At 33.1% G+C, this 23245-nt stretch overlaps 5 protein-coding genes and 1 non-coding gene across 9 annotated transcripts; 2 read left to right on the top strand and 4 right to left on the bottom strand.

The window, feature by feature from the left end:
- The first annotated feature begins 286 nt into the window (after positions 1-286).
- LOC107912196 (beta-amylase 3, chloroplastic) lies at positions 287-2502 on the top strand. Its single transcript, XM_016840273.2, has 4 exons — positions 287-853; positions 935-1145; positions 1261-1371; positions 1464-2502. The coding sequence occupies exons 1-4, from the start codon at positions 342-344 to the stop codon at positions 2247-2249; spliced, it is 1620 nt and encodes a 539-aa protein (XP_016695762.2). The 5' UTR covers positions 287-341; the 3' UTR covers positions 2250-2502.
- LOC107912197 (probable serine/threonine-protein kinase PBL19) lies at positions 2294-4407 on the bottom strand. The gene is made up of 4 exons (XM_041105471.1): positions 3906-4407; positions 3190-3447; positions 2954-3076; positions 2294-2872 (listed from the first exon to the last, which is right to left on the bottom strand). The coding sequence occupies exons 1-4, from the start codon at positions 4257-4259 to the stop codon at positions 2444-2446; spliced, it is 1164 nt and encodes a 387-aa protein (XP_040961405.1). The 5' UTR covers positions 4260-4407; the 3' UTR covers positions 2294-2443.
- A 3627-nt stretch (positions 4408-8034) lies between these two features.
- LOC107912198 (casein kinase II subunit beta-2) lies at positions 8035-10799 on the bottom strand. 2 transcript variants are annotated; one of them, XM_041105469.1, is made up of 4 exons: positions 9307-10799; positions 8946-9055; positions 8687-8852; positions 8035-8568 (listed from the first exon to the last, which is right to left on the bottom strand). In XM_041105469.1, exons 1-4 carry the CDS (start codon positions 9524-9526, stop codon positions 8438-8440), a joined length of 627 nt encoding a protein of 208 aa, XP_040961403.1. In that variant the 5' UTR covers positions 9527-10799; the 3' UTR covers positions 8035-8437. The 2 variants fall into 2 exon arrangements, with proteins under 2 accessions (XP_040961403.1, XP_040961404.1); XM_041105470.1 differs by having other exon boundaries at positions 8946-9040; positions 9307-10798.
- Positions 10800-11699: 900 nt separating this feature from the next.
- LOC107912199 (calcineurin B-like protein 1) lies at positions 11700-14482 on the bottom strand. Of its 3 annotated transcripts, none has more exons than XM_016840278.2 (9): positions 14154-14482; positions 13762-13940; positions 13413-13495; positions 13251-13310; positions 12832-12940; positions 12691-12743; positions 12449-12529; positions 12095-12207; positions 11700-12006 (listed from the first exon to the last, which is right to left on the bottom strand). In XM_016840278.2, exons 2-9 carry the CDS (start codon positions 13838-13840, stop codon positions 11943-11945), a joined length of 642 nt encoding a protein of 213 aa, XP_016695767.1. In that variant the 5' UTR covers positions 13841-13940; positions 14154-14482; the 3' UTR covers positions 11700-11942.
- A 4080-nt stretch (positions 14483-18562) lies between these two features.
- TRNAW-CCA (transfer RNA tryptophan (anticodon CCA)) lies at positions 18563-18634 on the top strand. The gene has a single exon. It is a non-coding gene; the product is annotated as a tRNA-Trp (tRNA).
- Positions 18635-20393: 1759 nt separating this feature from the next.
- Positions 20394-22896, bottom strand: LOC107912201 (cationic amino acid transporter 7, chloroplastic). Its single transcript, XM_041105468.1, has 5 exons — positions 22456-22896; positions 22151-22373; positions 21716-22046; positions 21404-21632; positions 20394-21322 (listed from the first exon to the last, which is right to left on the bottom strand). Exons 1-5 carry the CDS (start codon positions 22841-22843, stop codon positions 20772-20774), a joined length of 1722 nt encoding a protein of 573 aa, XP_040961402.1. The 5' UTR covers positions 22844-22896; the 3' UTR covers positions 20394-20771.
- Between the last annotated feature and the right edge of the window lie 349 nt (positions 22897-23245).

Below are 23245 nucleotides of genomic sequence, written 5' to 3'. Positions count from 1 at the left end.
AATAAATATCCCTACTGGAAGATATTTCACAACTCTGACCGAGAGCTTGAGCTTCAATGGTGACTGAAATACCCAAATAAGTAACAAAATCAAGAGCTTAAAAAAACCTGTAAATAGATAAAATATTATAATATGACCTTGAAATGTTGAGCTGACTAGTTTTCAACTATTGCACTTTTTTTGAGTTCTTTTTGCCCTTTTAAATCTGAGCCCACCATTTTTGTCTCCGTCAAAATCTAAACCTAAGGTTTCATTTATTTTCTATAAATGAAACCTAACCCATCTTCATTTATTCTCACATCTTCTCCTCCATTCCTCTGCAAACAAAAAAAAAAAAAAACATGGCCTTAACATTACGGTCTTCTACTTCCTTCATCAATCTAAAAGAAACCAAAAGCTTTAAAACCTCCGATGATCATTTCTTAGCCACCGTTTCCTTTGCTCAAATAAAGCCCTCGTGCCGTTTGCGACCAAAATATTCAATGTCAATGCAACAAGTTTCGCATGAGAAAATCTCCGAGAAAAAAGAGAAACTACACAGTTTAATGATTTCCCACACTGAAAACAACAGCAAGGTGCCTGTTTACGTGATGTTACCGCTCGACACGGTGACACACGGTGGTAACTTAAACAAGCCGAAAGCGATGAATGCTAGTTTAATGGCGTTAAAGAGTGCCGGCGTGGAAGGAGTTATGGTGGATGCTTGGTGGGGCTTGGTGGAAAAAGATGGACCTTTGAAGCATAATTGGGAAGGGTATTTTGAGCTTGTACAAATGGTTGAAAAACATGGTTTGAAACTTCAAGTTGTCATGTCTTTTCACCAGTGTGGTGGCAATGTCGGTGACTCTTGCAGGTACTGTATATACAAATATGATTCTGTTATGGTTTTGGAAAACATTAAACTAACGTTTCTTAATTTTTTGAATATGTTTAGTATCCCATTACCGCCATGGGTGCTAGAAGAAATAAGTAAGAACCCGGACCTTGTGTACACTGATCGGTCAGGGCGGAGGAACCCTGAGTACATTTCATTGGGATGTGATTCCATGCCGGTTCTTAGAGGACGAACACCTATTCAGGCTTACACCGATTACATGAGGAGCTTCCGTGAGAGGTTCAGAGATTACTTGGGACGAGTTATTGTGGTAAGTCATTTACTCTCGCGGTATTTATTACATCTTCAATCACGATAAATATTGAAATGGATACCACTCAATGGTGGACCACAGGCGTCACATGTTTTATGCACTTTTCTTACAGGAAATTCAAGTGGGGATGGGACCTTGTGGGGAACTGAGATACCCATCTTATCCGGAAAGCAATGGAACATGGAAATTTCCTGGAATTGGGGAGTTTCAGTGTTATGACAAGGTAATTAAACTTCAGAATTTTATTGAAATACTTAGAAATATGGTCTATAATTCAAATGATCAAACTTGGACTGTTGTTAAATGTTGAAACAGTTCATGAGAGCTTCACTTGAAGCAGCAGCAGCAGCTATGGGGAAGAAAGACTGGGGAAAAAGTGGACCACATGATTCAGGTCATTACAAGCAATTCCCTGAAGAAACCGGGTTTTTCCGAAAGGACGGCACATGGAACACCGAGTACGGACAGTTCTTCCTAGAGTGGTACTCCGGTATGCTATTGGATCATGGAGATAGACTACTTTCAGCAGCAAAAGGAACATTTCAAGGAACTGGAGCCAAACTATCAGGAAAGGTTGCTGGAATTCACTGGCATTACAACACAAGGTCCCATGCTGCTGAACTAACAGCAGGGTACTACAATACTAGACACCGAGACGGGTACCTCCCGATAGCTCGAATGTTTAGCAAGCACGGAGTTGTTTTCAATTTCACCTGCATGGAGATGAGAGACTCACAACAACCCGAACACGCAAATTGTTCGCCGGAAGGATTGGTTCGGCAAGTGAAGATGGTGACAAAGACTGCTCGAGTCGAACTCGCGGGAGAAAATGCATTAGAGAGGTACGATAGTGGTGCGTATGCACAAGTTTTGGCAACGAGTAGATCAGATTCGGGCAGCGGATTGAGTGCTTTCACTTATTTAAGAATGAACAAAAGGTTGTTCGAAGGGGACAATTGGAGGAACTTAGTGGAGTTTGTAAAAAACATGTCCGAAGGAGGTCGGAAAATTCCGGACAGCGACTCCCGAGGAACAAATCTTTACATTGGGTTTATCAGAAACAAGAATGTGGAGAAAACAAAGGAGGCTGCTCTTGCATAGAAAATTTGTATATATAATTTTCATGTATAATATATATGCTAGAAAACCAGAAAAGAGAATGTATATGTAAACATAGCAAAGACTATACAGTCCGTATGTTATACACTCATATGCCAAAATGATAGAATCTCCACAAATACATGGAGATTTCATTAACAGTGGAGTTTATATAAGCATAATGCTTATATTGAACCTTATTTCGATCTTCGCCTACTTGATCTAGACGACGATGTAACATGAGATTTTTTGACTCCATTGCTTCCCTCTTGTGATTCTTGTATTGCTTGTTTCAAGCTTTCCGCAACTTGACTCATTGTTGGTCTTTCCTTGGCATTTTTGTTTAGGCAGCTTTTGGCTAACTGTCCAACCTTTTGAGCTGCACTGAAAGAATAATCGTTCCGAAGTCGAGGATCGATGATCATGCTGAACCGTTTACTATTAGGAGGGAAATTTTTCACCCATTCAAGAAGCTTTTGCTCGGATGTCGGTCGGTTACGTTCCACCGTTCGTCTCCCTGTGATGATCTCGTAAAGTACGACCCCGAAAGTCCATATATCACTTTGGATTGTGAGATGACCAGTATCGATATATTCTGGGGCAGCATATCCATACGTTCCAACCACCTTGAACAAAAACCAGCCATAAATCAAAACAAAACACATCAAAGTTCTTACTGTTCTTGAATAGCTGATAAATCTACTTACAGTTGTAGATACATGAGTCCGATCCCCGGTCGGTCCTTCCCTCGCAAGTCCAAAATCCGATAGCTTCGGTTTAAAACTTTCGTCCAAGAGCACGTTCGAAGATTTGAAATCTCGATATATAACCTATACAATTAACCCAGAGGATGCATTCAATGAAGCATTTTTTTTCTCTATTTTCACACACACACACACACACACACACACACATTGCAAATAAAAGAAAAGATTGTGAGTACCTTAACTTCCAATCCTTCATGCAAATAAGCCAGTCCTTGAGCTGCTCCAAGCATAATCTCCAACCTTGTTTTCCATAGCAATGTGGATGTTTTATTGAAAAGATGATCTTCTAAGCTACGGTTCGACATGAATTCGTAGACCAGCAGCCTTTGGATCCCTCTTTCACCATCTGCACAACAGTACCCTAAAAGTTTCACCAGGTTTGCATGGTTGACGACACCCAGAAATTGAACCTCCGCTAGCCATTCCTTATGACCCTGTATCAGATTGTAGCCAAAATATCATAAGAATCTGAAAATATAATGCAGCTATGTACCATGAAAATGTATCATAAAAGCCAAAAACTCATGTATGTCTACTAAAAACAAGGCCATTCAGCAGAGAATCTTAAATGGCAGCTATGTTATTCAGATTTAGGTGTATATCCGACACAGCTAGCTATGTTATTCATTTCTACAATTAAAAACTGACATAACTGACCAAATTGAAAAAAAATTTAACTAAAAAATCAGTTTGCTCCTTGATTTAGCCTACAAACACTAAATTGCTCATTTTTAATTAAAGGGGCAAAATGCAATCTGACGCCTGGAACAGGGACTCCACAGTAATTAACCTATTGAAACCATAAACAACCCTTTTTCAAGTTTCAATCTTAGAAACAGAGCATGATTTCAGAAAGACCAGAAAATAAAAAAAAAATTAGCAGCAAAAATACCTGTAAACCGTGCGTGTTGAGTTTCTTGATAGCCACAACTAAAGGATGTCCTCGACCACCGAGTGGTTTAATCGTGCCTTTATAAACACTCCCAAATCCACCTTCACCGATCTTTAACGTCCTATTGAAACCATTGGTCGCATCGCTCAATTCTTCCAACGAGAAAACCCTTAAATTTTGCTGTTTCTCTTTGTACAATTCTGGGATGCTCTTCGAAGATTGGAATGATTTCGATGTTTGACTGGAATCTGAATAGTCTTGTGATTTGGCTAGGTTCTTCGCTTCAAAAACAGAGCCTATTCCTCTGTTTTTGTTCTTTGGCTTGTCTTTGATGAAGATGGGAAAACACTTCATTTTCTAAGACCCAAAAAGAAAATTAACTCTTGAAGTTGCCTTCAAAACCGCTTGCTTATATATAATAAAGGATGAAATTAAGATAATGAAAAAACAGAGACTGTATTTTGACTATAGAAAAACAGGGAGAAAATTTTCCAAGGCATGGCTAATTACTACTTCTCTCCAGGATATATTAATAATTAAAAACAAAATAACCCCAATTCAATGATTCCAAAATTAATTATAAAATTGATCCAATTTAATTTGACTGGATTGTAAATCAATACCAATTTTTCAAACCGGTTGCTATACCTTTTGATATATTGGAATAAATATATGAAATATTGATAGTTAGAAAGCCCTTTGCAGTCCCTTTCAATTTCATAGTTGAGCAAATTGGTCCTTTTTTTAAAAAAAATCGAAGTGTAACAATTAATCATAGTGTTAATGTCTTACATCAATTCTACATAATTTTTATTAGTTTAATAACAAATTTAGCTCTCAATGTTCACATATTTTATCAAATTGGCCTCAATTCTATAAAAATCAACAAATTTTGCCTTAACTTCTACACATTTACACAAAAGTTACGGGTTGAATTTGTTAAATCAAGCCAATTTAATAGAATGTGTAAACTTTGATGGCTAAATTTTTTATTATATCAATCAAAATTATGTATAGTTAATAATAAAAAAAAACATTAACTCCATGATAAACTGTCATTAGTTGCTCTCTTTTAAAATTAACAAGATTAAATTGCTCTATTTTTTGAAAAGGACTAATTTGCTCGATGTCAAAACTGAAAGGGAGTGGATAGCTTTTTTACCAAGATAGTATTGGTCGTTAGCAGGTAGCATTAGACAACGACATTTAACCCTTAGAAAGAGGGAAATGGTTTGAATTTTTGGAACTGGAAAACTAGAACAGCACCTTGATGGAAAGTTCTCGTTTGACTTTCTTCCTAGGAACGGAACAGAAGGGAAGGATAAGCAATGTTTTAAGCAACACGTCGTTTCAACTCGACTGACTCGACTGTGTGGGAGAATCAAGAATTTGGAATCAACTGATTTTATTTGATTCAGTCAAATTAATTTGGCTTTTCTTTTTAAGGGTTTTAATTGGTTGATGTTATAATTATAAAATCAACTTATTTTTATTTAATTACGTAAAATATTAAAATTAAAATAAACCCATTTTATGTGAAAGTTACAGGTTTTAATGTATGAATTATTAAAGTGTATTCCAGCCCCAAAAAGAACAAATAAATCCTTTTGGGATTTGGGAGTTGAATTAATTTCTTCAAGTCATTGGCTTTATGTGTCGTAATTTTGTCATTTGTGTATAATAAAATGTAATCATGGTCATGGACCTGGTCTCACTGCTATGAAGAGTACATAATTTGATGTTTGATATTGATCCCCCGCAATAAGGACAAATACAAGTAATAGTGTCTATGGTATGTCGGTTCATCATTAAAAAACAGATCTTCTATAATTTAAAAGATATGCGACTTGGTTTCCTAACGACGAAAGCAATCCACTTAAACTAGTCACTTTTTTTTTTTTACTCATTTTAATCATTAATTATTATATGGATCTTTCTCACCGTATCATTCATGGTCATTTTCTAGTTATTTAATGATATTTTAGCAAAACTTTTTACACTATTGATAATCTTTTACCTTTAACCTAAAATCTCGAACTCTGATCCTGAATCCTAAATCTTGAATTCCAAACCTCAAACTCAAATCTCGGGTTCAAGGTTTGGGTTTTGGATTTTGAGTTCAGGTTCGATGTTTAGAGTTTGAGATTTAAGATTTGGGGTTTGAGGTTTAAGATTTGAGATTCAAAATTTAGAGTTTTGGATAAAAAAAACCAAAATTACGTGTCAATGACATGGAAAATTTTGTTCAAATGTCTTTAAATAATTTGAAAGGGACCATGGATAATGTGGTGGGAAGAGGTCCATAAAATAATTTCTCCATTTTAACACTTCAATTAATTTTTTACCTCATTTAGCTCATAAATTTGCATTGTTTGTCAAATCACTCAAAAAATGGATGAAAAAGTTAAAGGCTATTTAACTTTGCTAATGTGATATATTTGTGGGTTGCCACGTGGATATCTCATTGTGTCAATTTTTTAAAATTGAAAAAAAAATAAAAATGATTTTAATTTTATTAAAAATATAAAAATATATTTTAAATTTTAAATTTTTAAGATGTGCATGTCACATCATTAAAGTGAATCGAACGTTAACTTTTTCATCTGTTTTGGGATGATTTGAAGAACAATACAAATTTAAAGAATTTTATAAAGCTGGAGGGTCAAATAAATTATTATGTGTTCTAGCTAAAATATTAATGTGAATTTTGTTGTGGGTGATTGAGGGAAATGTTTGTTTAAGAAAAATTTCCACTAACTTTTTATTTGGAATAATTAATGGTTTGGATAGAAATAAAATCCCAAAATAGATGAATTGAATACACAATTTACGAACAGTCAAAGAAATTTGACCTTTCATTCATGGGATTGTTGGGAAAATGGTAAAAGTTGGTGAGATGGGAACCAAGCAAGTACCTTCCTCTGTTGGTGAATTACCAATTTAGCATCTGAAAGGCCAAATTGAAGTAGAGAGAGTTTTGTCCGCATAGTTCATAAAGATGGAGGATTTAAGTTCAAAATATTTAAGTTGAAACTTATAATGTGCAATTAAAATGCGTGAATCTTTTGTCTAAATTGTTTTGGTACATAGTTTATGTTATAATAGTTTAATTATACACCAGGTGATTATTTAAATATATATATTTTTTCTTTATGAATTATAAGAGGGCCAAACCTTAACAGCAACGTGACTCGAACTTAGGTCATGAACACCCTAATTATCAAACCAACACACGGGTTCATATGAATACTTCAAACCTTGTATTATATATTAGAAAAAAGTCAAGAAAGAGTTCCATTCTAACACATTTGCTTGACCTTTTTTCTTTCCCTCTCCTTGTCAATTTAATCTATAAATATGAAGCGAATAGTAAAAGCAACTAAAATCAAAGTCAACAAAAAGCAAAATCGTATTGATTATACCGCCGGGTCTACCAATTAATGGTGTTGATTTAGTACCAAAAGGATCTTGACTTTGCCAATGCCACTTTTATTTAAGACATTACACCTTAATTAGACTAAACCGATTGGTTATCATAATTCATATGAACTGATGATTAAATTTTTTATCAAATGCTCGTTTAATGCGCTTCCTTCTTTACCTTTTATGTTGTGTAAAAAACCAACCAAACGATTCAGCCAAGTTAAGTTTGACTAAACCCTAATAAATTAGGACCTAATCACCATTTTGACAAAAGGGACAAAACGTTGATGAGAGCCTCTTTACTTATGAAAAGGATAGGTCCTAATTTTCCTTTTGGATCAAGTATTTACCAAGTCCGTACTAAATTAAGTTAATCCTTATCAATTTAATCCATATAGTATTTTAAAAAAATCAAATAAAGCAAACTACAATTTTTTCATTTGCAAAACCATATAAAATTTCAAAATATCGACTCTATTAACAACTAACATTTTTTCAAACCGTTTACTTATTAAATTGATTCATTTGATCAGATCAAGAACTTGCCAGATACATTCACTGCTTGGCACGGTCAGCATAGGTTGCACCATGGTCCATGGAATAGTCGCAACGAACTCATTACAACACATTGATTTGGGGACCATTGAGACCATATCAAAGAAAAAGCAGAACAAAGACAATAACCAAAAAACCAAAGGCAAGCAAATTGATACAAAAAGCAACAATCTGTGAAATATATATATGGGACAATTGATCAACTAGTGAATGCTTAAAGGTATAATATACCGCGTGTTCGAGGCAATACACAGCGCAGACACTGAATCAATAAAAGTACAATGGAAGGTAAAAGCTAAAAGGCAATTCAATAGTTACTCTAACAAGAAAATTTTCGGATGAAGAAGCCGAGTGGGAAGGCTGATAAAATTGAAATTTAATACTTGCTGGTTGCACATATGCTTTATGGTAATTCCATTTAGAACATATGAAAAAGGACCTAAAACATGATTACTTGAAAGGCTATCGAACTATACCTGATTTTTCGAGAGCGGTACTTCCAAAATAGAAGCTAGGGAATACAAACTCATGAGGAAGCTTTTTTAATCCCAGTATTATGGGTTGTGGAGCTTGAACCCGAATACTCTTGGAACATAGATTTGTGATGCCTTTAGTGGCTTCAGGTGCGAGTATGTCATCAGGAACAGGTGAGGGAATGTGGTCCCGAAGTAGGCTCCGTCAATGTCTAGATAGAATTAAGGTAAACTTATTCCATGCTCGAGGCAGAAATGTTGGAAATATAAACATTGACATGCATGCATGCAACAATAAGTAGTCAATAATTTCAGAGGCTAAAAGGATACTGCCTTGATACTTAGACCGAGGGTAGTAGATATCTTCGCATCTAGGGCAGAATATTTTTACAGTGCTTGACCGAGGGAAATCTGATTGACCAACTGGAAGGCACGGTTGGCCACAGCAGTAAACTCTTGGGCATCTACCAAAATCGTAGTTCTTGTACTTGTCTAGCTGTAAAAGTTTCAAAAATATCGTTGTAATATTTTGTATATTAATATGTGAAAAATGAAATAATCACATTGAATACTACAGCGAGCTGCTCACCATAGCAGCCATTCCTTTGCTAGTCAATATGAACCGAGCATGGATCAGACCGTAAAGCATTTCAGCCGCAGATTCAACTAATTCATTTTGCTCCTCTGTAAACATATCTCCTATCAATGTCAGCCCAACAGAAATTACTCATTACAAAAATACATGAAATAGACACTTACCATGTTGGTAGATGACAAATTTTGAAAAACTTGTCATCTTCGATATTTAAATGCAGTCAAATTAGAAAAATGCTGATCATGGAACTAGATGCATCATGCATTGAAGAACATATACGAGACTAATGTTTAACATTCTCAGAAACTTATAACAGAACGGCACTCAAATATCCAAAATCAAACCGTAAGCTTACCATGAGAAGATTCAATATCCAAAATCAAGTCAAGCGCATAATCGTAATAAGGAACTTGGCTGCTTAGACCACAAAGGTTAAAATCATCTTGTATATAGTCATCATCAACTTCACAAAAGAATTCGTTTCCTCGTAGGTTGCAGAACCATGAGATCCAGGACGTGTCATCCCCATCAGAACCACTAACATCTGACTCTTCAGTGTCGGTATGTGACACCATCAAATTTGCACCAGCATATGTCACACAAGAAGTGAAATAGGAAAGTGATGCCACCAAAAAAGTAAAAGGAAATGACCCTCACTTTGAAAACATGGTTCACAAAAACAAAGAATCTACTACCGCATGGATAATCACGAAACAATAAAAAGTACAATCTTAAAAACTTAAACATGGAGGTTTATATGGCTAAAACCAACCTACCTTCAATGCAGACACCTCTTTAGAGCTATAAACACAGATGTTGAGAAAATCTTATTCATATAAATATAAGGTTTGGCAAATATTCATGTAATCTCATCAAAGCAAACACTTTGACAACCTAAATTAAGAATGTTAGCGTAAAAAACACATGCCAAGAACAATCTTTGAGCTTTCTCATATTTTCTCACTCAAACATTAATAATATTAATAACAATAAAATTCACAATTTGATTTATAATAGCTCAAATTACATACATTTCAAACCTTTGGGCAAACTTAATTTCATTAGAATCAAATAAACGTAAAAACATGAAAAAAAAATACAACTTCAAAATATTCAGACCTGAACCTAGATATGAATTTAAATAAAGATAACAGAAAACACAATTCTTCATATTGAAACGAAAAATATTCTAAAAAAATGCTCTAATTTAATAATTGAAAGAGGGAGATGTGATTAATAACTATACCATGCGAGGCGTTTGCTTTGGGTAGAGAAGTGGAGCGAGAGTCGCGATGATGATCGGGTGGATGTTTTCCCACGAGAAGGGAATGTGCGGACTTATCCTTGCCGTTGGTCGCCCTCGAAGTCGACGGTGACGATCGTTCCAACTGCTTATCAAGCGCCTCGTTGATTCGTTTCCGATCTACAGACCCCAACTCTCCCTTGGAGCCACCGGCCGCTCTCTCTCCTCTGTACATCTTACTAATATCTCTTCTCCTCCTCCCCCTCCTCTTCTTCTTATTTGCTGGTGATATTAATCGCCACCGTTATCGCCGATTCATAGCGTGAAATGACGCAAATGGCCCCTATGTCCCCCAAAAATCTAGGGTTTTCTCTTGGTTTTTTTTTTTTTCGGTTATAAATTTTAATCTTTCTATTTCAGAAATGGAGCTAAGCGCTATAGCTAGCTAACCCTTTTTTTATTTTTTATTTTTATAATTTTTCCTTTTTATCACTCTGGATTTTATTGCGTTTTTTAAAATTATTTAGCGAAATGAAAAAAAGAAAAAGAAAAGGGAAATTTTTAGAGAGAGACAAGGTTAAAATGGGAAAAGAATATTTTAGGTTCCGGCGATATGTACGACAAATCGGCGAGGACAGCTTTTGGCCTATAAAGAGGTTGGGGGGCATGCATTGGATGTGTGATTTACCTACATATTCTTTAAACGTGGCATGTGATCTGATCAGCTTGTCACATGTTGGCTACTATAGTAAAAAAGAAATTATTGAGAGGTACAATATTTTTATTATTGGTTTACAAAAAACTTCACTCAATTTCTTTTATAAATTTAGTGCTAATGAATTTCAAATTTTATATATATATATGTGTAATTTGTCGAGGAGAGGAGAGGCCAATATTGTCGGAAAAAAAGGCGTGAAGCGTGAAGTGCATTTGTTGAGAGTCAATATTATTTACGATGAAGAATTTAGTTTCCCACCGAGGCGGCAGAACATATTGGGTGAGAATGCTGCCCACCCTAACCATTTCAATCAAATGAGCCAAAGTTAGGATTTAAAAAATAATAAGTAACTTTGAAAGTTGAAAGAGAAGGAAAATCTAAAGGTAGATGGAAGAGAATCTAATGAAGTGTGAAGTGGGGACAGTAGCTAGTTGAAGCCGTGTACTTCCCGTAGGTTTGAGACAAATCTTAATAAAAAAGTCAAAATCCATTAAAACCATTGGTGTGTCAAGACCCAATCAACAATACGAATAATATTTAAAATTTCACAACTATTTTAAAACTGAGTTTAATTATATTTTTAATTACTTCTATAATTGTCTTTATATATAAAACCAAAAATTATATACATTAACAAATTTTAAATCTATTTTTTTTATCAAATTTTCATTGTTATTGATAAATTTTATCTAGTTGTTTCCTCTAGCCATGTAAATTGTAATGCCTAATGTCTTAAACCCATTATTTGAGCAATCAACCCTAATTAACACAAATTTAAACCTGAACAGATATTAACTCCCTACAAATCAATTAATTAAAAATGAAAGAAAACCTGAAAAAGGTTTCAGCTCCTATACAATCAACTAACAATGCTAATCCATATTTAGCTGTGCTATCCCTTTCGCATTCTTTGATAGCTTGAGCCTCAACAAAATCTTACCCTATTTTTATTCACAACAATCTTATAACCAACGTATCTCCACCTAATGCATACATCAACATGCTAAAGTCCATCACATACTTCCCCCAATCATGTGGCAACCTCATCAACCTCAGAATGGAAAACAAAGCTAGGAAATGTTGTTGTTATATCCCTGCATGATTCGTATTATATAATGGATGAGTTCCCAAGAGGAGTTGAGGGTTTCTACATAAACCAAGTAAATTGTTGGTAAAGCATACCTGAGGTATGGAAGGGTCATGATTTTCAATAGTGATGGGTTACGGGAAACGAAGTTTTTCCATTCAGATATATCGATCTTCCCGTCCTGATTAACGTCCGCATCCAAGAATGTCTGCTCGCAAATTGCCATGGGTCAGTAAAAAGTTGCATAGTAAAATCCCACCAAAGACAACATGGTGGATAAAGAGTACGAGGAATCTTTCATTTATTCTTATTGTAAACCAGATACCTCAAATGGACAGCCACATGAAATCCACTAACTTTAGAGGTATCCATTACGAGAAATAGTCTACAGTTCCAAGTAATTAGGAACCTAGGTAACTTTATGCAACTAAACCACAACAAGCACTCACCTTATCAAGAATTGCCTCAATCGTTTCATCAGCTAACTTCATTTCAGATTCACATAACAGTGCAATGACCATTTGCTTGACCTGCCAAAATCACAGAAGATAAAATTGCCTGCAAGAGGTTTATGTACAAATGTAACTGAATCAAAATATGAATATGGGGGGGCATGCAGCAATTTGTAATATTTAAGACCAGTTCTGCTAGGCATTATATATAAATAACAAACATGCAAGTGCACACATACCTCGTTACGCTCAATAAAACCCGTTCCATCCATGTCATAAAGTCTAAACGCAACTGCAATGTAAAACAATCAACTTAAAAATGAGATGGAAAATTAACACGATTCCGGCATTCAAGATCATTATATCAACTGTTTACTTACAATTCATCTTGTCCTCTTGTGAGACATTTGGATGGAAAACATTGAGTGCTCGAACAAAATCACCAAAATCAATGACTCCCTTCTTCTTTGCGTCAAATAAATCAAAGATCTGCATATATTAGAAAGTTGCATAAATTAACCAATTCATATCTTTAAACTGTTCGACAGAATTCCCAATTCCTAACTTTCATATTGATTATTAAAATTATGTTTAAAGAAGGAAACTGAGATGAGCAAAGAAATCTGCAGCCTATAGATGATCATGCCCTCAAAACCGATGTAAATATGATAAATATGCAACCGAGTCACCCATTACTAACACATCACATGCCCATCCAACATAATTTAGACAAAAGCAAGTCGAAACTCGAAGTAAAATTGAATTTCCCACAACAATATCAAGCGACAAAATATATTACCCGATTTGCGAAAATGTTCTCCTTCTTCCTATTCTGAAACAGTGCTAATTTAAACTCTTCCTGCAAATACAGCAGAAGAGATAGAAGGGCATCAAAACTTTGCATTTAAAAAACAACAAAGAGAACAATGACCACATGAAAACCATATAGACAGTACTGTACCTTGTTGATCAGCCCATCATCAATCACAGAACTGCTTATGCTCTTGAATAGCTCAAAGAGTGCTTCAACTTCACTAACACTAACTGCAAAAAAAAAACCAATCAAGTAGTCAAATTTTAGCAAAGTTAGCAAACTTTATAATCTATTCCAAGCTGACCCAAATAATCCAAATCTTTCAGGAAACTAAAACCAATAATAATTTTGGAAATTTTCCTTCTTAATGGAATGCAAAGCCATGTTTCTTGACTAAAATAGCCTCTAAAAATTGATGTTTCACCTCATAAAATCAACCAGAGAATTGGGTAAATGCAATGAACCAAAAAAAAGACGTGATGATTTGTAAACTCACAAGCAGTTTGAGACGCTAGAATAATAGGATCTTCGTGTCCAGGGTATTGTCTTGTTACTTTAGATTGAAAGCAGCCCATTTACTGGAAAAAGAAAAAAGAAACAAAAAAAAAAGAGGCAGTTGCTAGACTAAAGCGCCAAGGCTTTACTATGTTCTCTCAGCAAAACCATTTTTAGACCCTGCATATTCATTCACAGCATGAAATTAGAAATCAAAAAAGGAACGAAAAATATACTAAAATGTCACCAAAAAATCGAAATTATACTTGAAAAAATACAAATTTAATTTACGTCATTACAATCGAATCATAGATCTTTTAACAATGCGAATCAATTTAAAGCGAGGCTAAAAGAAAAATCATGTCCATCCTTCTACAAAAAAAAAAAACTTACCTACCGGAAAAATTCAAAATCCGCCGCTAAAAAATGAAAAGAAAAAATCCGCAATGAAACCAATCAGTGAAGAAAATGAGGGAAAAGCCGAGAGCGGATTATAAAGGAAGACAAGGTTTTTTTTTTTTTGACTGATTAATCAGACGGTTGAGACTGATTTGATCTGATCAGAAGAGAAAAGCCCATTTTTCCCCTAATAATTTTGCAGCTTTATTTTTTTTAATTCTCGTTAGTCTAAAAGGAACAACAGTGAAACGCCAGAAACGACCAGACTTTCGACGATAGAGAAAAAGTGATTAACACTGGAAAGAAAAAGAGTTGGAGAGGCCAAGTAATAGGACTAAAAAGATGCGAGTGACTGCACGTGACTTTGACGCGAGTAGTTGAATTCTATTTAACGCGTCGTGATGGAATTTGGAATATTCTTTCCTCCGTGTGTATCAAGTAAGCACCGTCCATGGTTCCTTTCGGTTTTCAGAAACAAATCTCCACCGTTGTTTTCTTTTTATTATTATTATCTTTAGGCCTAATTTATGGATTTGACCCTTAAAGTATACCCATTTTCTCACTTTAATACTTAAACTTATTTTCTCCCAATTTGATACCTAAAGTATCAATCACTTCTCAATTTGGTACTTAAAGTATGCTTCAGTTATATTTTTTAGTCCATTTTTTATGTTAAATTTTTTCGCCGTCTTTATGTAAAAAAACAATTATTTCATTTTATTAAATGTATATTTAAAAATATAATAAATAAAACAAATATATAAAAATTCATAAAAATATATAATCTAAAAACATATAAATTATAAAAAAATATAATTTAAAAAATGTAAAGCATTTTTCTATATTCTATATTTTATATTTTTTTATGTGTATATACATTTAATAAAAGAATATGTTTGTTTTTTTACATAAAGATGCCACATGGCACTTTGTGATTAGTTATAAGATTCTTTTTAACGCCCGTAGAAAATGGACTAAAAAATATAACAAATGCATACCTTAGGTACCAAATTAGAAAGTGATCGATATTTTAAGTATCAAATTGAGACAACAAAAATAGATACTAATGTAAGAAAAATAATATACTTCAGGGACCAAATCAAAAATTAAGCGTTTAAAAAATTATGTTTTCAAATATCAAGAAATATTTCCAAGAGTGTAATTCCATAGTCTCAAATTTCAATTTAGCTTTTGTTGAAGTCAACTCCTAAACCATCGACACCTCAACGAAAATTCTATTTACCTTTTAATTTGGGTGCACGTGTTTGGGAATTAGAACATGGTTTTCATAATTCCCATTTCAATAACAACAATAAATCACATGAAGTGTTCGGTTTTGGTACGTATGATTCACATGTTATCTGTTATCTTATGAAAAAAGAAGCCAATTATCACATTATTTACTATATTTGAGGATTTTCTTCTCTCCTTTTCATGCTTTTTCATTCCTCTAAATGCAAAAATTATTTTGATTTAGATATCTTTGGAATTAAGTTTAAGTAACTCAAACTATTAAAGGAATTAAAACTGAATTTTTTTAATATTTAATTTAAATAATCGATAGACTTAATTCAAATTGATAAATCGAATTTAAAATTAATGGTAGAATCGAAATTTTTTTATTAAATAACCGAGTACAATTAAGTCAACTCAATTAATTTAGTCATTATCTCGAATCAAAATCGATATTTAAAAAATCATAACTCAACCCAATTTCAAATTTCATTTTGAGTTGATCTTAAACTCTTTTAAGATACTCTTAATTAGAGGATTAATGTCGAAAAGGAAAAATAATCTCATATTTAATGGGGAAAAAAGTGAACCCCGACTTTGTAAAAACAATAATCATCTTTTCTTTTATCAAACGTACTTTTATTTTCAAATAAATTTATTACAAGTTTAATACATTAGTTTTCTTAATGTAGTATTTATAAAAGTTATATATATATAAATAATTATATTTATTTTATATTTTACGATTTATTTGGTGAAAATATATAATTAATTAACAATATTAGGATGATTAATAAATAAAATTGTAAATTTATTTAATTTTGTGTTTTATTTTTTAGAAATGTGTGAAAATTTTTAAAGTTTTTTATTATAAATTTTCATCAAACTAACCATAAAATATGAATTAAACATTAAAAAATTTATAACTTTTACCAAAAAGCAGATATCGTGTTGGATAAAGAAAAACACATATTTCGTGCTGGATTGATTATTTGTTTGTGTTAAATTATTAGGGTTGATTATTTATATATGTTATTTTGTAGAGTTAAAATTTAAAGATTAAAATATGCTCTAAGCAAGGTTTTCAGAATTAGATTGATGGTCGAAATGGTCATGTCACTGGTTTGTACGATTCAATTAAATAAATCATTAAAAAAAACCAACTCAATCCATTTTTATCTTGGTTCAATAAGTTCGTACGGCTCAACTAATCTGATTCTTCTCTCCAAATCGATAACCAACCAATCCAATCGAGTTCAAACAACCATGGCTCTAAATCTCTACACCTTATACAATTGAAATTTAGTCCTCCTACTTCTATGTTCAAGAATTTAATCCCTCTAATTTTTAGATTTAAAAATCTGCTTTCAAATTATATATAACCACATAACATTTTAATTATATTAGCTATTTGAATTAATCAACAACACCATAAAAATGTAAAGATCAAATTATGTAAAAATTTAAAGTATAAGGATTAAATCTTAATTTTAAATATTTTAGAAAGACAAAAATAAAAATATTATAAAATAAATAAACATTGAATGTAACAATGAGATATTTTTTAAGACTTATTTTCTAAAAAAAAAAAAGGAGAAGAAGAGACTTTTCCTTTTTGTCCCATTTGTCAACGGCCTAGTAATGAATTTTATATTTTTAAAAAAAAGAAGAAGTTGTTACTAAATTTAGCCAACAAATCTTTATCCAAATAAGCGAAAATATTCTATTTTGGAACTTAAGAATATTATAATATATTATATTATATATTATGTAAAAGTTTTAAACTTGAAGACATATGTCAAGTATATTGTCCACACATTAAAAAAATTTATAATCTATACTATTTATTAATTTTCTACTGAATTAGTGTCACATTTAATCAGACCATTAATTTTTTCGTAACTAAAGAAAATTATTGATTTAAGGGTGTAAAAAGCCCTTAAAATTTTCAAAAAAAAAACAATTAAGCCCCTCCTTCTTTCACTCAATTGAGCACTTAAATTTTTAAAATGCATCAAAAAGGCCCTCAAATTTCTTCAAAAAAAAGCAATTAATCTCCTACTTTTTTTTTCAATCAATTGGATACTTGAACTTTCAAAATGCATCAAAAAGACCCTCAATTAGTTTGGGCTTAATTGCTTTTCTTGAAAAAGCTTGAGGGTCTTTTTGATGCATTTTGAAAGTTCGAGTACCCAATTGAGTCAAAAAAGAAGTAGGGGCTTAATTGCTTTTTTTAAGGTTTGAGGGCCTTTTTGATGCATTTTGAAAGTTCAAGTACCTAAATATGTGCAAAAAAAAACACAGGGGCTTAATTGTTTTTTGAAAAAGTTTGAGGGCTTTTTGCACCCTTAAATTAAAATTATATTATTCGAGAGTATTTTAGTCTTTTAATTTTAATAATAACCAATTAAAATATGAATATAGTGGGATTGTTTTTTAGACAATACCGAGAACTACCCATAATCCATCTTCAACCCTTAAATAGTAGGATAATGCACTTCAACGCATTCGAAACCACGTCCTCCTGTATAGTGAGATTTGAACTCGCGACAATTAAATTACTAAAATCTTAAATTTATCACTCAATCAAAGCCTCATTTTGATATATTTTATATATTTTTATTTTAATATACATAATTTATTATCTTCATCAGTAAAATAATTAATTTCAAATCATACGTTTCATTGTTTATTATATATTACTTTTAAACAAAATTTGTAATTTTTACATGTAGAATTTCTAGTAATTTTTAAACCTTTGAAAATGTCTTAGCTTGCTATAATGTTTTTCCTTTTTATATAATATATAGTCCCTGCGCATCTTGTCCCCACCAATCAATTTTTATTTTCTTTGACTTTTTCACGAATAATTCAAACATACGACTCTTTAAAAGAAATACTAATTTATCTTGATTTTATTATATATTTCCTGCAGTTAGTTTTATAAAAAGTGGATATTTGATACATTGGTAATGTATTTTATTTATTTCATAAATAGTTTTAAAAATTGATATATTCTTTCGTATATTTTATAATATCCCTATAAAATATTTATCACGTTTGTAAGTAATTTTCCTAATATTACTTTTATCAATTTAATATAATTAAATTAGCTTTCAAGAAGGCAATTTTTTAATATATATAATACATTCAATAAAATAGATATCAGTGGATTCATGGCGCAATGGTAGCGCGTCTGACTCCAGATCACAAGGTTGCGTGTTCGATTCACGTCGGGTTCAAAATCCCGATCTTAATCGGGCATTTTGGGCTTTTTCTTTCACGTTCGGGTCCATAAACCTCGGATCCGGACAAAATATGGATCTTAAAATAAGCTCGTAGGCCCAATTTCAGTTCATTTCCATTACCTATACTAAAAAGCCTGACAATATTTATGCCGACATCATATAAAATAGGGTTAATATAATTTTTTACCTCCTCAACTTAATAATTATATTCACTTTCGTATTTATATTTTTTGTCGCTTGAATTTGGTAACTAAGTTAATTTTGGTCTCTGAATTAAAAAAAATATAAACATTTAACGTTGTGGCATAATCTCATAATGTTATATCACTAAATTTTTACACTTTTTCTATTTTAAGGATAAAAATGAACATAGTTGCCATGTTGTAGTACCAAAGTGGACTAGAAAAAATTACAAATACCAAAATAAGCCTAATTGCTAAGTTCAGAGGTTAAAAATTACATTAACCCTATAATATATATGTATATGTATACAATTCTTCTTCTTTTTAATTAAGGAGGGTAAAACCTATTACATAGCAATCAATCTAGAAAAAAAATAAACTAGTAACGTCCTCACGCAATACATTCAAAGTAAAATCAAGAGGTTGGGACCAAAAGTAAAAGCCAATAACCATTGCTTCTGCGACTTTTGCTAAACAATAAACCATCATATTGTATTCTCGATATGTATGTCTAATACCAAGATTTCAATCTCGACGTAACTGATCTTGGACAGTATGAATATAATTGTGATGATAAAAAAAAAGAAAAAGAAAAAGAGAGACATTGGGATGATGTTTTGAGTTTCATAGAGGTAATGCAAGGATGCCCACGAAGACGTTAGAGTAGAATCAACTTCGTGTTCTTCATGTAAATGAGAGCTAAGGCGAAAAGAAAAACAACAAAGGGTCAAAAAGTTGTGTGAATAAACACCTATAAGAACAGGCCACCAAAAGGCTAGGGGAAGACCCAATTTCATGAAAATGATGTTTATTTTACATCACACCCCACTCAAATGGTATGAACTCCTCGCTATTACTCAAATAATCAGTCTATATATTGAGTACAATTTGAAGATATTCCAACTTTATATGAATATAATTTTTGTATCATTATTGAAAGTTGTTCAATTTTGTACGAAAGATATAAATTCACGATTATTATTTTATAAGTGTTAAATACGATTATTGTAATATTGCAATTTCACATTAAATTTTTTTTTATGATTCTCTATTATGTATACTTGAAGGATAACTCATAAATTATAGATAATAACTCATAAATTAAGCTTGGGTTTTTTTTAAATAGTGAAGGGTTGTATTAGAAGTGTGAACATTTTACCTTAGTATTTGGTGTGGGTGGGTAGATAAGTTGTATAAATCGATCATGTCATTTCCTTTTTTCAACCTTTTTGGTTCTATTCTTCGAGATAATGATACATTTATAATAAAAAGGCAAAAAAAAAAATTGCTTATATTAGCTGAAAACATGCCCCCAATATCAACAAGAGGTTGAACGTAGGTTAAATTTTGTTATTAGCCCTTGTACTTTATGAAGGTTATAGATTTAGTCCCTATGCTTTTTAAAATTTAAAAGTTCAGCCATTACCAAACTATAATTATTAAATTCATTTCGAAAAATATAGGGGCTTATAACGATGCAATTTAAAATATGGATTAAATCTATAATTGCATGCATAGTACAATACTAGTAGTTGAACTTAGTCAAACGGATTTAACTGCTACTGGTTGGTCAAGATTAAAAATTCAAAATAATACAGGGACTGAAATTGAATCAATAAAAAAGTATATAGACAAAAATTGATTAACTTAAAGTACAGAGATTAAACCTACCATTTTTATAAAGTATAGAGACTAATAGCATTTAACTTCATATCATTGTAGGGTACATATGGTCCAATTAATCATTCTTTGCACTCCAAAAAAGTGTGTGCCATTGACCTCTCTCTCAAATGAAAAGGAAATAGTAAAATGTACCCTCCTCTCTCAATTGTTCTTTTCTTCTCCTTCTTCTTCTTCTTCTTGCATAATTTGATGATTATTGATAAAGGACTGAATTGGAAAAAAAAGACTTGATTTTTGCAACTTTGATTGAGATTAATAAATTGTTATTAAGCATCTAGTTTTGTTAATTGGAGAGATGGGTTTGGAACTTCATTAACATCCATGGTTTCTTTCTCCAGCTCTTCTGCTTCAAATGTTGAGTGTACCCCGTACAACACGTAGAACACAGTTATTAAACATCCCCATATTGCAAACCTTTTGAACGACATCGTTTTCAATGTCGTCATAAGGAAGACATTAAGGAAAATGGATATAGCAGCCGGCCATGGCATCAACGGCACTGACCATTCACTAGGTTGACCAAACCTTGGGACCATGTAATGAAACAAAGCTGTAATAATAACCATGATCCCACCGAATAGAGGCAAACCCCACCATTGATGTTCCATTTTCCATGAAACGGAGAAACCTATTGCAGTTAAGGTCAAGAAACAAAGGAAAGACAGTGTAGGGAATGGTGGGTTTTTAGCTATGATCACATATTTTCTATAAATGAGAGCATTGGCTACGAGGTAGAACACTAACAAGGTGCCGATGGAGATCATTTCGATCACTATGTCAAGGTCGGTGAAGAGTGATATTGATGCCGTACAAAGCCCTACAATATCATGGATGTTAATGGATCAATTTCTCTTTTTCAATACATACAAGGGTTTTTAAAGAATAAAATGAAACGTACCCAAAAAGAGTGTGGCATTCAATGGGGTGCCTGTTGAAGGGTGAACCTTAGATAGCCATAATGGAACTAGCCTTGCCCTTCCTATAACACAAAGGTACCTAGCTTGGCCTAACATGGCAACCAAAAGAGACGCTATGATCCCTAAGCTTGCTCCTGCCCCAACAACATTCCCTGCCCATTTCCAGCCAATTCTTTGGAAAGCCATTGAATATGATGCTGTTTCAGCTATCTATACGTATCATATAACAAAACAATGTCATATAACCATATATATGTGTATATATATCAGTTTATTTCAGGGTTTTGTTTGACCTGTTGGTAAGGGACCATCATGCATAGTGCCAAGGCCATAAGACAGTAAAGTCCCGAGACAATGAGGACTGAACCGACGATACCAACTGGAAGGCTTAGACGAGGGTTTTGAATCTCTTCAGCCAAGGTTGAGACTGAGTCATATCCTATGTAACTGAAGTAAACTATGGCTGCACCATCAAGCACGCCTCTAACACCATATGGAGCTAACCCTTTTGGCTTCACCAAGTTATTAACATTCCCATTGTAGAAACTGGCGATTATGATGAACCCAAAGAAAACAATATGAAAGATTGTCATAATAAGGTTCAACATGGAGCTTTCCTTTGTACTGCAAATCCCCCAAGAAAAGAACATCCATCACTTTCAAAATCCAAATAAAACAAAAAACTCCAATTATCCAAAAGCCACTGAGGGCAGTTTAAGAGTTCAAACCTATGGCTTAGGCAAAGAGTTAAAAGAAGAACAACAGCAACAGCAATGAAATCCAGCTTGTTATAGCCTTGTAGCAGTCCATGAACTTCAACTCTCCATGAATTTGGATCACTTACTCCAAAAGCTGAGCATAAATACTCTGTAAAACTTCTTGCCACAGCAGCATTTGATAATACATACTCCATTAATATGTTTGCTCCAGCAAAATACCCCACAAATTCACCTACAAAGAACGGGAAAATGGAGAAGTGTTATAAAATGTAATGGTGTTATTGGTGTGTGTATATATATGTGTGCGTATGTACCGAAAGTCACTCTCAGGTAACTGAAGGCACCACCGGCAACTGGGACCTGGACTGAAAATTCAGTGTAACACAAAGAAGAGAGGAGTGCTGAAATTCCAGCAACGATATACGAAATGAAAACAGATGGGCCGGTGGTGTTGCGAGCAACATTGCCGGTGGTGACGAAGACGCCGACACCGAGCATTCCACCAACACCGAGAGCTACTAAATCGAACCACTTGAGTTTCCTTTTCATATCAGCACCAGACCTTAGCCTGATTCGATTAAGCTCTTGGTCTGGGGTCCACGTCGCTAGCATTCTCTTTCTGAGCCTATGAGGGGTTTGGGAAAGTGATTGGAAGTAGTTGAAGAAGAAAGGTTTGTTGTGTGTGGACTGATTTGTTGCCATGTTTGTGAAGGAAAATGGGGGTGTTGGTATCTCTTTGTAGCTTTAATTGCCATGAGAAAAAGCTTGAGGTGAGCGTTTTAAATATGCACTTAGGGGAGGAGAGAGAAAGAGTACATGTTGGCTACTTGCTAGATAAGCTATCTACCCTGTTTCCAACCCTAATTGAAAATAACCAGTTGACCTTGGGTTATATTCATGCCGACAATTTTACCCATTTCATCTTTTACATCCGGGATTCACATTGAATATAAGTTAAATCTTGTATCAAATAATATCTAAACATTAAATGAGGCTCAAATACATATGATATACTTGCATCATAGACTCATAAAAAGGAAATAATTAAAAGTAAATAAAAAAGACAACCCATTATTTGCCCAAGGAAAAAAAACAGTACAGGAA

This window comes from Gossypium hirsutum, chromosome D11 (assembly GCF_007990345.1).
Source record: "Gossypium hirsutum isolate 1008001.06 chromosome D11, Gossypium_hirsutum_v2.1, whole genome shotgun sequence".
Lineage (NCBI taxonomy): Eukaryota > Viridiplantae > Streptophyta > Magnoliopsida > Malvales > Malvaceae > Gossypium > Gossypium hirsutum.
The sequence above is the reverse complement of the archived record's forward strand: the minus strand, read 5'-3'. Positions and strand labels throughout refer to the sequence as shown.

What these genes read in the sequence shown, in the direction of transcription:
- LOC107912197 (XM_041105471.1), bottom strand. Translation starts at nt 4,259, where the DNA reads ATGAAGTGTTTTCCCATCTTCATCAAAGACAAGCCAAAGAACAAAAAC. An exon ending in TCAACACGCACGGTTTACAG is followed by an intron (nt 3,448 to 3,905) that starts GTATTTTTGCTG and finishes AATCTGATACAG; the next exon opens with GGTCATAAGGAATGGCTAGC. An exon ending in ATGAAGGATTGGAAGTTAAG is followed by an intron (nt 3,077 to 3,189) that starts GTACTCACAATC and finishes TTAATTGTATAG; the next exon opens with GTTATATATCGAGATTTCAA.
- LOC107912196 (XM_016840273.2), top strand. Translation starts at nt 342, where the DNA reads ATGGCCTTAACATTACGGTCTTCTACTTCCTTCATCAATCTAAAAGAA. An exon ending in ACTTGGGACGAGTTATTGTG is followed by an intron (nt 1,146 to 1,260) that starts GTAAGTCATTTA and finishes CTTTTCTTACAG; the next exon opens with GAAATTCAAGTGGGGATGGG. An exon ending in AGTTTCAGTGTTATGACAAG is followed by an intron (nt 1,372 to 1,463) that starts GTAATTAAACTT and finishes ATGTTGAAACAG; the next exon opens with TTCATGAGAGCTTCACTTGA.
- LOC107912201 (XM_041105468.1), bottom strand. Translation starts at nt 22,843, where the DNA reads ATGGCAACAAATCAGTCCACACACAACAAACCTTTCTTCTTCAACTAC. An exon ending in TTACCTGAGAGTGACTTTCG is followed by an intron (nt 22,374 to 22,455) that starts GTACATACGCAC and finishes CGTTCTTTGTAG; the next exon opens with GTGAATTTGTGGGGTATTTT. An exon ending in GAATGCCACACTCTTTTTGG is followed by an intron (nt 21,323 to 21,403) that starts GTACGTTTCATT and finishes ATGATATTGTAG; the next exon opens with GGCTTTGTACGGCATCAATA.
- LOC107912198 (XM_041105469.1), bottom strand. Translation starts at nt 9,526, where the DNA reads ATGGTGTCACATACCGACACTGAAGAGTCAGATGTTAGTGGTTCTGAT. An exon ending in GGATATTGAATCTTCTCATG is followed by an intron (nt 9,056 to 9,306) that starts GTAAGCTTACGG and finishes TGACATTGATAG; the next exon opens with GAGATATGTTTACAGAGGAG. An exon ending in GCAAAGGAATGGCTGCTATG is followed by an intron (nt 8,853 to 8,945) that starts GTGAGCAGCTCG and finishes AAACTTTTACAG; the next exon opens with CTAGACAAGTACAAGAACTA.
- LOC107912199 (XM_016840278.2), bottom strand. Translation starts at nt 13,840, where the DNA reads ATGGGCTGCTTTCAATCTAAAGTAACAAGACAATACCCTGGACACGAA. An exon ending in ATGATGGGCTGATCAACAAG is followed by an intron (nt 13,311 to 13,412) that starts GTACAGTACTGT and finishes CTGTATTTGCAG; the next exon opens with GAAGAGTTTAAATTAGCACT. An exon ending in AGAACATTTTCGCAAATCGG is followed by an intron (nt 12,941 to 13,250) that starts GTAATATATTTT and finishes TAATATATGCAG; the next exon opens with ATCTTTGATTTATTTGACGC.